Consider the following 13405-nt stretch of genomic DNA (forward strand, 5'->3'; position numbering starts at 1 on the left):
CTAAATTGTGTTCAAATTCATTTTTTTTCATAAATACAATACAAAATCATATTTGTATGGACTAATCTTGACTTCCAACTTTGGGAAATCATATTTTGCCTGTCAGAATGGACATTTAGCAAATTAGATATTTGTTTTCATTTATCCAATTGTCCTTTTAAACCTCTTATGATGATAGTTTAACCCCTAACTGCAAAATTACCACTGAAAATATCAAATTAAGCTATTTTCTTTCTTGAAAGACTACTTATAAATCATAGTTATGCCAGAAAGAGCAGAGTCACCTAGATGACTCAATTTCTTTGGTGTTTTGTGAATTTATTCATTAGTATATTCTGTTAGTAATTCATTAAAAATAATTGTGACATTGAGGCCACAATTATGGTAAGAAACATAGCCCAGTTCCATTTTAGATTCTCTTGCCATTCAAATCAAAAAGTTTCACGTTATAATCAAAGGTAAGGGAAAGAAAAAGTTTTAAAGGTATTAAAAAATGGTTATCAGAACATGAGAAGCATTTTCTTTTTCCTTTTCTCAAATATCTAGATTTTTTTCCAATCATGATTTTTCTCCTCATCAGATCCAGAAACACTCATTTGTTGAAACAAAATTCTAAGAAAACTTGAATTGGATGTCTTGGTGTTGGTTTTCTAAATGAATAAATTATGTAGCTCACTGAGTACATTGCTAAAATAATAGGATGGGATTATTACACCTGTAAATGAGAGCTGAAGAAACAAATACAAATTGCATTATTTCTATTATATTCTTATTTTTTATGTTAAATATTATGGATCATAGCAAGTCAATGTTCTAGAGAAATTTATTCCACCATCAAAATTCAAAAGGCAAATACATGTATGTCAGGATATATGTATATTTATATCCACATTGGAGTATAAAGTTTTAATTTGTCACATCACAATTATATTATATTCATAATTGAAATGTTTAATTATAGTACTTTTTGTAAAACTGCTAATGCATCACATGTACCTAGGAAAAAACTCACACATTAGTTTCATGCTGATGTGTGGCAGAACTGTTAAGAAGCTGTTCACAATACAGAATTGTAATGTGATGGTTTTCCATTCTTAGAAACATGAGGTTGAATTCATTTAAGATACCTATTTTCAGTTATTTTTCTATATTCACAAATAAATACTGCTCCAATATCTTGTTTTTCTACTTAATATTCAATATGCTAAAATGAAACCTAATGGCAATTACTGACCTTTGTATCTCATTAAAAAACACTGTATTAAAATAATGAATTCAGATTTTTAATAAATGCTTTTATTTTCTAATTTTCTTATAAAAAAGGCTTGTTAATATCGAACTATAAACACAGATGACAAATCAGCAAGATTTTTTTTCTTTTCTAAGTTCAAGCACTATCATTTATTGTCCCATATATTTGCCTTATCCTACCTATGACCTAATATTTGAGGGGGATTCGTGAATACTTATTTGAGTGTACTGAGGGTCAAGTTGAAGCGAGGTAATGGACCAGCACTCCTTTGTCCTCTCTCCTCTCTGTGGGAGTGGATCATTTCTTAATGTGGCACTTTATACAATGTGTGAAGAGAAAGGATGCTTCATGCCTCCCACTCACCCTCCCCTAGAGGTGCAAAGGCAGAGGACTGCCTTAAAAATGTCATTTCTGTCTGAAAGTGCTTTTCTTTGCATCCAAACATAACAGATATAACAATAGATGTGTGTGCTAGACACATTTTTCTTATTCAGAATGTGAGATTTGGGGTCAATTGAGCTCACTTCTGGTATTTAGCTGTGAGATCACAGGTCCCTCTGTGTGAACAGTTTTGTTTTTGTTTTTGTGGAGAATTCTGCGAGTTTCCTTTGGAACATAATTGCTACCGTTAATGGAGGGAAATGAGCTGATTCTGCCCATATCCTTTTGTCAGGACATGGTTCAGCCAGGCCTGATAGGTCCATTCGGGGGTTTCTCTGACCTGGTTCATTCTACACAGGAGGTTACACATCAAGGACTTTGTAACGAGCTTCAAAATCTAGTCTACAGCAGCCCGTGAACATACAACTTGTCCAGTACATCAACGAATACATAAATTAAGCTGGTAATTGCTCCTTCAAAAATTTACTAAAAAACAATTTATTTTTATGTGGAAGAAGAGCAGTTAATATGACAAATTTTCTGACTTAATACTTTTTTGTTTTAATGGAGAATATTAATATTCAGAGTGGGACAAATGGAATGCATTGATTCCTCATTTATATTATTCAATATAATTTAGCAATATGATTAACCTTAAATAGACACAGTTTACATTATAACTTTAAAATGCTGATTTTTAATAGAGAATGTTTTCTTTTATAACTTGAAATTATGCAACCTTATCAAAAAATCCTAAATTTTGTTTTTTATGCTTTGTGATTCCTTCTCAAGAGAGAGAGTTCCTTTAATACAATAAAGTTCTGTTGAACATTACAATATAAGTACATATGAATACCATAAATTATATATCATTCAAAAGACAAGTCTTTTGAAAGGACATAGATTAAGGGAATAAATGTTTACTTTTAAGGAGGTAAAGTAGAGGGATGGTGTTGGGGTTTTTTAAGAAGCAAAATATATAAGGTACGGTTAAAATGTCAATAATCCTAGCACAAACAGGTGGCATATGGAAGTACAACTCTCCATTTTGCTCTTATTGATTCTGTAATATATTAAAAGTCTAGCTTTTATTGTCATAGTTACAGACCTTAATGGAGCAATTTATTCAACAAAGTTAAATCTCATAGGGCAGTGTTCCCCAGCCATTAGTTGTCCAAATGTGTTTGTTGCCTGCAGTTTATGTTTGAACAACTGCTTCTCTCATGTGTAATTGCTTTATGAACTTTCAATACCTCAGAAAAGTATTACATTATGAAAATAAGAATTAGGTGAGGTTAAGAGGAGGTCAACAATATTCCTTAAAATTAGGCTTTGCTCTAGAAAAATAAATGCAATAATTTTAAGCATAGAAATGTCAATGCTCTTTTAGTTCATTGAGTCAGGCCCCATTTTGTTAGTTTAGTGCTCAGAAGGAATATCTACCTGATTTTCATGCAGATGTCATGCTACAATTTTGCATATGTATGGGTATTTTATTAATCTAGAGCTCCTATTATAAGTTTCCAAATCTTACATGCAAAAACTACACGTTTTTATGAGGCTATAAGAGCAATTCTTAGGAATAAAGATTCATTAAATCTAAGCACATAACTGTCTCACATTCCATGGTGCCATCCTAAAATGGTAATTGAAAAGAAACCCATTTAGCTTTATCTGTCCACCTGAGACTTCTAAGAGCTTATGTAGGAAACTCTGATAAACCAACTTGTTTGGCACATTGAGATGTTCCTTATTGTGCAGTCATAGATGCTTTCTAGGACATTTGGACTAGGGAACAGATAAGGCAGATAAAAACAAACAAACAAAAAAAACATATGAACCAAAAAAGTCACACTGGATTGTTTTGTCTAGCTTTGATTTGTTATATCAAATGTAATTTAAAAAGTAAAAACTCCTTGTACATACTATCTGTTTTCTTTTCAAGACCTAGAACTTTTAATTGTTAACATTGATAATATTTGCAATTTAGGACTAAATTAGATAGAATTATCTCCATAAACCAGTCGTCAATACTTTAACATAAAATGATTATTTGTCTGGCTTCTGATAACACCTCATATTCATTACCTGGTGTTTTTTAATTGTAGTTATTTTGCGGGATTGTCATCTCTACAACTGAATTATAAACTCCAGCAGAGCAATTATGTATCTTTTATTATTAATGCTCCTAAATTAATAATAATAATGCTTTTAATGTTAAACTGTAAAAATTCCATTAATATTTGATGAATTGATGAATGAACGAATGACATTTATAAATAGGTTTAAATATTCTAGAAAGAAAGTTTAGATAACAAATGGAGGTGTGATCACATTAGTGTGTCCTGACTAGGTATAACGTGGACCAACATGGAATAGTATAGGAAAAAAAGAAGAAGCAATAGAGAATGAGAATAAAGTTATGGGATTATGGCAATCAGGCAGGAGGAGGATTATAGCAATCAGCACAAGGCTACAGCAGCAGCTGTAGCATCAATGGTCAGAAGTGGTAGTAGGCCCAGCAAAGGGAAGCAGATAGCAGCAAAGACGAAAAACCCATTCCAAAAAAATGGCGGTAAGAAAGCATACCATCCTGGGTGACACACTTATCCAAAAAAATTAATGCACAAACCCATGCAATATATACTAATAGCCAAGGCCTCAAAGCCTTCAGAGTACAGATGAAAATTACAGCAAAACAAAGTGAAAACAGAGAGAAAGGCAGAGAGAGAAAAGCAATAGCTATTAAAGAACAAAGAGCCCCACAGGCATCTGTGGCTTCTGCAAGAATATTGATTAGTTTGAAAGATCACACTTGCTCTCTATCCGAAAAATGGGCTGTAAAGAGTAGATGATGAAGACTGCATAATGTTGACGCTGTTACCGTTCTTCCTCCCTCCCTCCCTCCCTCCCTCCCTCCCTCCTTCTGTCCTTTCCTCACTGCCTCCTTCCTTCCTTCCTGCCTTCTTTCCACCTTCCAATCCTTCCCTCCTCCCTCTCTCCCTGTCTGCCTTTCTTTAATTCTTTCTTTTTTCCCCCTTCTTTTAAAATCAATGACTCAGACGGAAAGATATGCAATCCCTAACTTACTTTAAACAAAGATACCTTTTCCTTTTTTCCCCTTCCCTTCCACTCTGATCTCCCCCTTCCGCAACTGCATGTCTCATTAAAAGATATTCCATGCACTTTTAAACTGTATTCTTTATAGTTGAATTTGGAAGAGTATTGACAATCAGGATTGTTAATAAACATTTTGTAAACCTCCCTTTCCTGAGGTATAATAACTATGTGCTATTAAAACTGAAGGATGTATTCTCAAGGGTAACCTGCAAAAACTTGATTTAATTTTCCTTAATTGGAAAATTAAATTAAATGTAATTACCAATCTCAAATGTAAAGAAACTTGAAATAGTTTAAGGTAGCCATCAAAATATTGGAGTATCCAACACATAAGCAATTTTATAAAATGATGCTTGTTTTTCTTTCTTCGTCCTCATAATTTACAGTTAATTATTTGTAATACTCTTATTCTGTGGGGGTAGGCTTAATAATGGCCTCCCAAAAATCCTTGCCCTAATTCCTGAAAATTATAAATATGTTACCTTACATGGCAAGAGGGAATTAAAGTTTCAGATGTAATTAAAATTACTAATTAGCTCATTTTAAATGAGATTATCCTGAGTTATCCACCAGGGAAATCAAGTAAATATGATACAAATCCAACATAATCAACAAGATCCTTAAAAGAAGAGGGAAGCAGAAGAGATCAAAGTGATGTTATTTGGAAAGGACTTGACATACCACTGGCTTCGAAGCTGAAAGGGGGCCACAAGTCAAGGAATGTGGGAAGCCTCTAGAAGATTTAAAAAGCAAGGAAATAGGGTCAGGTGCGGTGGCTCACGCCTGTAATCCTAGCACTCTGGGAGGCTGAGGCAGGTGGATTGCTCGAGGTCAGGAGTTCGAGACCAGCCTCAGCAAGAGTGAGACCACATCTCTACTGAAAAATAGAAAGAAATTATATGGCCAACTAAAATATATATACAGAAAAAATTAGCCGGGCATGGTGGCACATGCCTGTAGTCCCAGCTACTCGGGAGGCTGAGGCAGTAGGATCGCTTAAGCCCAGGAGTTTGAGGTTCCTGTGAGCTAGGCTGACGCCACAGCACTCACTCTAGCCCGGGCAACACAGCGAGACTCTACATCTTAGTCGAGAATTTGATTTTAGCCAGGGAGACACATTTTGGATTTCTGAACTCCAGAATCGCAAGGAAATAAAATGGTACTGTTTTAATTCACTACAAATGGTTATTTATAGCAATTTATTACAAGAGCCAAAGGATGCTAATAGTCTGTGTGCTTATAATGAACCTTATACATTGTTGAGGTTAAATATATTGATTTTAGAGGTAACTGGAACAATAAAATAAAAATATCTAAAGATTCTCAGGTTGAAAATAGTAATTGCTCTGATTACTATAGTTGAGTTTAACTAATATTGAATGCATTGTTATTTTAATATATTTTGGGGTTTTCATGGCTACTGGGTTGCAACGTAAATCCAAAGTGAAAGTTTCAAAGTCTCAAATTGCTCATAGGTTTCAACCTGTGTTATTCGAATTCGTAGATTGTACAGCCAGCTCCTACAGTTAGGCACATGTATGATTGGCCACATAGGTGTGCAGCCAGCTCCCACAGCCAAGTACATCTGTCACTGTCCACTGGCTCCTATCACTATTGGCTTTGATCTCTCACTGCAGAACGTGGAGGATACCAACAGCTCATGTATCTGCTGCATACCCCTTTCACCTCTTGACACCAAAGACACACAGTTGCCAATGTTGCAGTCTCCAGCTGCCTGAGTTAAAGAGATACTATGCACCCCAGACTGGGATCCAAATATGCCCTCACACTTGGTGTCCAGTGCCATACTGCAATCCAGCATTCCCTTATCTTCCTCCCCACCCACTCACGTAAAAGTCTTTCCATACGAAAGCCAGTCTATAGTTCTAGAAGGGTGACAGTTTCTTCAAATGTGTGGCCATATACACAAGGCTACAAGGGTCATGAAGAATCACGGAAATGTGACACAACCAAAGCAAAACAATAAGCTTCCAGTAATAGAATACAAAAAAACGCAGATCCACAATTTCCTAACAAATGACTAAAAAATAATTGTTCTAAAATAGCTCAGGGAACTACAGGGGTGAATAGATAAATAAGTTAATAAAATCAGGAAACCAATCAAGAACTAAATGAAGTTTAAGAAAGAAATAAAAAACATTAAAAAAAAGAACCAAACAAAAATTTTAGAGCTGAAGAACACAATAACTGAACTAAAAATACAAGAGAGAGCTTCACAAGCAGACTTGATCAAGCAGAAGAAAGAATTAGAAAACTCAGAACAGGTCATTTGCAATTATCCAGTCAGAAGCGAAAAAGAGAAAAGGAATGAAAAGGAATGAAGAAAGAATATTATAAGAAAAGTTAATATCTGTATCACAGAATTTTCAGAAATAAAATAGAAAGATGGTCAGAAACCTTACTTAAAGAAGTAATGGCTGAAATCTTACCAAATCTGGAGATAAATATGGAAATCTAGAAATATGAAGCTCACAGATCTTCAATAAGATTCAACTCAAGATTTCACCAAGACATAGAATAGTAAAACTGTCAAAAATCACAGATGAAGAAGTAATTTAGGATATCAAAACAAAAGGAGTTCTTCCCATGCAGAAAATCCCATAAATCTATCAGTAAATTTCTTAGCAGAAACCTTACAGGCAGAAGAGAGTGGGATGAAATAGTCAAAGTGTCAAAAGAAAAACAAAATTAAGTGTCAACTGAGAATGTTTTACCTGGTAAAGCTGAAGGAGAGAAAAACACTTTTCCAGACAACCAAAAGCTGAGGGAGCTCATCACCACTAGAATTGTTTACAAGAAATGCTGCAGATAGTTCTTCAAGCTGAAACAAAAGGCTACTAATTAGTAACATGAAAACATATGAAAGTATAAAATTCAATGATAAATGCAAGTATATAGTCAAATTCAGAATACTCTAATAGTGATATGTAAATCATTTATGTCTCCAGCTTTTAACCTTTATGTCTCCAGTATAACCATTTATATTCACCATCTTTGGTAAATCTGGTTTGGAGTATGATGAAACACAGGCTCCGTATACAAGTAGGGTCATTCTTAAAACCTTAATTGACAATTTTGCCAGCAAATGGCCACTGAGGCCTAGAAAATATACCACCTAGGGCATATGTAGTATTGAAGTGAATAGAGTCTTCGAATATACCAACTTGCCCCAAATCACTCTATTCTTGCAAGTCCATGGATAAAAAAAGAGAAGGCAGCAAAGATAAAAAATATCTTCACTCTGGGACTCAATTTAGTAAGTGAGGCTCAATAAATGTCAGGGAATCAAACTAAGGAGTGATATTATTGCCTCTTTGGGTGATGCTTGAAAGGTAATGGTCAAAAGGATGGATGTTAAACTCTATGGAAGTATATTATTTGATTGTAGGTATGATTCATGCTTAATCACTAGGTGGCACTGCTTACAGTCAGGCGTCAAACTCAAGTATCAATGTTTTTCTCACCCAGACTGCCTTATAAAGTAGAGGGAACTATACAAAAATGCATAGAAAAGCACACAGAATACTTTCAGGGATATACATTCCATAGAATTGTAATTTTTTCATATTAAAATAGATTTATTTAATACCTGATGAATGCAGAAGTAAATGGGTCTGGAATTCTTGGCACTAACCTTTCTTTTAAGTTAAGGAAAATGCACTATCTAGAAGAAATAATAAGGGATATGGTGTAGCAAAAAAAAAAAAAAGGCATTTTCTCATCTTGTGTAATCCAAGATAACTATGAAAACTTTAACCTCTATTTCTCCATTTTCACTCTATATGAGGTATTACAAGTCATTCCAAGTTTGTATTTTTAGAATATTTTTCAACATATTCAGCCTTATAATCCCTACTAAGACCTCCTTAACCCAGATTCTCATTAGATCTTGACGTAATTATTTTTAATAGCTACCTGAAAATTTTTGTTTCCTTCCTCAATAATGATCTTTCTAAAATACAAATCTGCCCCCGTTGCCTCATTGTTATAAACATGCAATGACCACTTACCACCACAGAGGACATTTGAGATTTTTAACGTGGCATGGGATACCTTTCATGTCATTATTAACACCTGTTTGTTAATAGCCACATTCCCCTCCATTCTCCATCTTACATGGGAAACTCCAGAAATACTAATATACTTTTTGTTCCATCTTCCTGGAAGAAAATAGTTTAGTTGTCTTCTTTTGGATAATTTCAAACTCATTAAGTTTGACAGAATACCTCCTAATTCTAAAGTAATTGCCCATTTTGATCATGCATTTCTCATGATGTCTTCAACCTTATAGAGTTGAAATTATTATGATATTACAGTTTTAAAAAATCAGTCACAGAGATGGCAGATTACATACTCAAAGTTATACTCCTAGCAACTGCAAGAGTTTAATTTTGAATCAAATCTTTTGTATACTATATTTCACTGCCCTAAAAAGTTTTAAAGGGGCTGGCAATCTAACCTATTATATTTCATATGAAACAACTTTGAACTTGATTTTTTTCTACCATAACACAGAAGAAATGACCCATGATGTCTAACTGACCACAACACCCTTGATAGAGATGACAGGAGACACATTTGTTATGACTATTTGTTGTGACTCTTTCAAAAAATAACTTTGAACCCAAAAGAAGATGATTTTTTTCCTAGTTGCCTTCATAAATATATGTGTGTGTATTAATATGTGTGTGTGGATTGGGTCTATAAAATGTTTTATGTCCTATATTGCCTTATCCTTATCCTTATAATTATAATATTATAATATTTATAATATTATAAAATTAGCATATATATGCAATTAAAAGTATATATTTAAATACTTTGTAAAACCAACAGAAAATTGGTTAGAAAGAAAGCTAATTCTTTAATTGTTCTCATCATGTACCTAAGGTTTCCTTTTTATGTACTTTTTCCTTGTTTATATTCACACTTCTCATCTCAAATACAGTGAACCAAAAATATATGAGACTTGTTCCTTTTGCCTTCAAAAGCTAGATTCTTTTTTCTCTGCCTTCCTTTTTTTCTCTTCTATTCTCTCTTATTTTAAAAATGTGTATCAATAGGATTCTTATTATTTTCTTAAATTACTTACCAGCTACTCCATAAAAAGAAAGATAATTACATATCAAAAACATAAAGCAGGTCAGTCATCGGTGTTATTAGGCTGTTTAAATAAGATAGTATTCCAGGTATATAAAAAAAAAGAGCACGAGACCTACCAGAATGAAATGAATATGTTCAATAAAGTATTTTAGTGCTTTCCAATTTTCTCCTTGTTTTTGATTTTATGATATAACTTGAAATCTTTCCAAATGGAAATTCAGTAGAAGACTGGGAGATTGAAACATCTAGTTCACTTTTCTTTTATATCAATAGTTTAAAGGAAGAAAATACTGTACTGTGCTTTCCATGAATATGTGTTGCAAGCTATTTTGGCATCTTTCAAGTTCCAGCAGGAAATCCTTCTTCTTTTATTGTTTGTCACTAAAATCAGCTCGCGTGATTGAAGCTGCCAGTTCTTTTACTTCACCTCAGCTGCCATCATCCTCCACTTGCCCAATTACCTATTACTTCTTGTTTGCAGAAACCCTCTCCAGCAACGTTGAATTATCCTAGAAGATATTGTAAGTACTCCATGACATCCCTGTTCATTAAATGAGGCTGGCACTATTGTGATCAATCACAGTAGAAGGTGGTGCAGCCTCAGTTTTTTGAAGACTTTCATGAAACTAACACATCCCATTGGTAGGAAACATTAATTCTTTCATTTAAGAAGGAACCATCCATGACCTTTTAACCGTTTGAACCCAGAATATTAAGTTGGCTTAGAAAATAGTGTCAAAAAATGAGAAAAAATTTCTTGGGGGATTAAAGAGGAAAATAGATATCTCGTGTTATATTTGTATTACAGGATCATTTCCAAACCCCTTTTCAGTTTACCAAGTTTGAAATATTAATAGCACAAAAGTAACAAGCACTTGTTAAACTTTCTTTTTTGCTGCTCCATAATCCTTTAAAATAATAATTATGTGATTAATACATGAAGCTTCTCAACAAACATTTTGTTTCTAAATTATTCAATTATGCCTCCACCCTGACCTATTAACACCAAGCAACTGTTTTATTATGAAAAAAAGTAACCACCTTCCATTTCTAAGGCTAATGCAGACCAGCCTATTAAAATATTCCTCGTCAATGTTCTGCTGTTAAATATGTAAATATCAAAAAAATAGCAGGTCAGAATTATGTATACAAATTCATTGTTAGAAACAATGATTACTTGAATGAATTTAAAAATAGGTAGATCCTTATATATAATTCTAAGAAGAGAACTTCATGATAAAATCTTGAAAAATATACCTCAAAACAAGCCTGTCCATAATGTGAGGGACATACCTTGTCAAGGCCAATTCTTACCATTACATGGGGAAGAAAGTAATAAAGGATGAGGGGCAGATAGAAAAGACTTTTTGTTATATCAAGGTTCAATAATAATTTTATTACAGTAATTAACGTCTCTTCTTTAATAGGTCATAGAGTCAATTGACTGGAAGGCAGTTTCAGAGGTCTATGGGTTTCTGCTGATATTTTCCTGAGGATCATATTTAAGAGTATTACAGTGTAAGGAAGGACAAAATAGTGCTTATGTCAAATTATATTCACAAAGAGATTGCAAAGACTATATATACCATCCTGTCTTTTCTAAGTCATCTTTCGTATTGCAAATAAGGCTATAAATTCAGCCCCCTTCACTCCCTTTCATGATAGTGATATCCTGACACTAGATTTATTAAAATGGTACATAACATTTGAATGAGACTTTAAAAAATAAGTACTTTTTTGTTATTTATCTACATGCTCATTGTTCTGCTTACATCTAGTTTATATTTAAATTAAATAATTCAAGCAATTCAGCATATGCTTTATCATAAGGCATATATAAAGAGTAGATGTTCATCCATATTTTCTGTTACTAATAACAAAGGAAACATATCACCTCCTTTACTCATATAATTATTAAAATTATTAGTTATTTAATAAACATATTTATTTTGAATTTATTTAAATAGCTTAGTGCCTGCCATTTATTTGTGGTTTAATATTTGTTCCTTCACTGTAAATGAATAGTAATATATTTAAATGAGAACATTTTATTTATAACATTTAAATAACTTCACTTACCTTATTGAATTTTTTTGTTTGGTCATTTGTTTACTTATTTATTTATTTATTTATATTGAATACTCTTCAGAGTGATCAAATGCCTGAGGGTGAATTCAGAGAAAGCATTTAACCTCTATAATACGTTTATGTGTCAACCTTCAACAAATCTTACATGATAAAATATATCAAGATAGTGCGAATTATGTTTCAAGGCTGTTAAATTCCCACCAACACTCTTTGTCGTGGTATTTCATTTGCAATTTGTATAGTAGCTAAGTATATGTGCATTAGTCACTTTCTTCATTATTTATTACAAAGGAAAAGTTAATACAAATGTTAAAAGGTGTCAACATAAACCAATAAAGCAATTCAGAAGGGATATATTTTAATTTCTATGTAATATTATATGACTTAATTTGTGTTAAGTCATAAACATTTACTGCTTAGGTGATTGAAAATTGCCCACAGACATAGCTATTAATATTTAGAGAAATAAGAGAAAGGAATATAGGCAAATCTTCCAAAATATCTGATCTTCTGTGCTCTAAATTAAGTTTTTAAATTATATCAAATATAAGTCTATTTAGTCAATATGTACAAGTCTACAAGTTTGTGTCATTTATCTTTAAAATAATATATTTTGCCTGCACATATTAGAAATAAGAGTATTAGTAAAGTATAAAATGGAGTTGGAATGAAATATAATATTTTTTTCAAAGTTACATTATATGCTTTAGGGAAAAAAAAGTATTTTTCTCAAATTTTTTTCAAAATAAAAAAAATAGCTCAGAAATAGTTCACACCCTTCATCTTGGAACACCTTAGTTCTTCAGCATAACTTAAATCACCATGGAGCTGATGAAGAATAGTTAAAATGCCAATCAAGGGGCTGTTCCCAGATCCACCCACATGGTTGAAGTCCTGCTGTCAGCAACATATTGGAAAGTTGTTCATTCATTTGAGGTGACAGATACAGATTGTGACAAGCCTCATATTGGGATTCCAGCCCAAGGGGGTAACACAAAGTGAAATGAGGAATGCAAAATGAATGGAGGAAAATGTCACTTGCCAATCTTTCTTCTCACATCTTATTTTGCTTTGGACTGCAATTCACATTATCATTTGGCAACAGAAAACAGGCATATGTGAGACTTTATCTCACATCTTAGATTTGAATTCTTAAAACATGAAGCTTTTATTAAATAATTAAAGGATAAAGTAGTAATTTAAAAAATATTTCAATTAATTGCAGCTTTTTTACACTTAGTGAAAGTCAAATTTAATTACTAGTCAAAATTAGATGGGGGAAATAAAATTTGAAATTGAAAATAAAATAAAAATTATGCTTTACATTTAAAAAGCCTTTAAGTGTATTGGTTCAAGCAAGAAATTAAGTTAAATAAATCATATTGTTTGAAAAATAAACTAAATATGGAAATGTACATCACTTGAAAAATCTATAACTTG

At 32.7% G+C, this 13405-nt stretch overlaps 1 protein-coding gene across 1 annotated transcript in view; it reads left to right on the forward strand.

Annotated features, from left to right (window-relative positions):
- Positions 1 to 4063: 4063 nt before the first annotated feature.
- Positions 4064 to 13405, forward strand: part of LOC123637481 (CCR4-NOT transcription complex subunit 1-like) — a 147785-nt gene continuing 138443 nt past the window's right edge. Inside the window, exon 1 of the mRNA XM_045550643.1 lies at positions 4064 to 4208. Within this exon, the coding sequence (XP_045406599.1) occupies positions 4064 to 4208 (145 nt within the window). The remainder of the gene's footprint in view (positions 4209 to 13405) is intronic.

This window comes from Lemur catta, chromosome 4 (genome assembly GCF_020740605.2).
Source record: "Lemur catta isolate mLemCat1 chromosome 4, mLemCat1.pri, whole genome shotgun sequence".
Taxonomy (NCBI): domain Eukaryota; kingdom Metazoa; phylum Chordata; class Mammalia; order Primates; family Lemuridae; genus Lemur; species Lemur catta.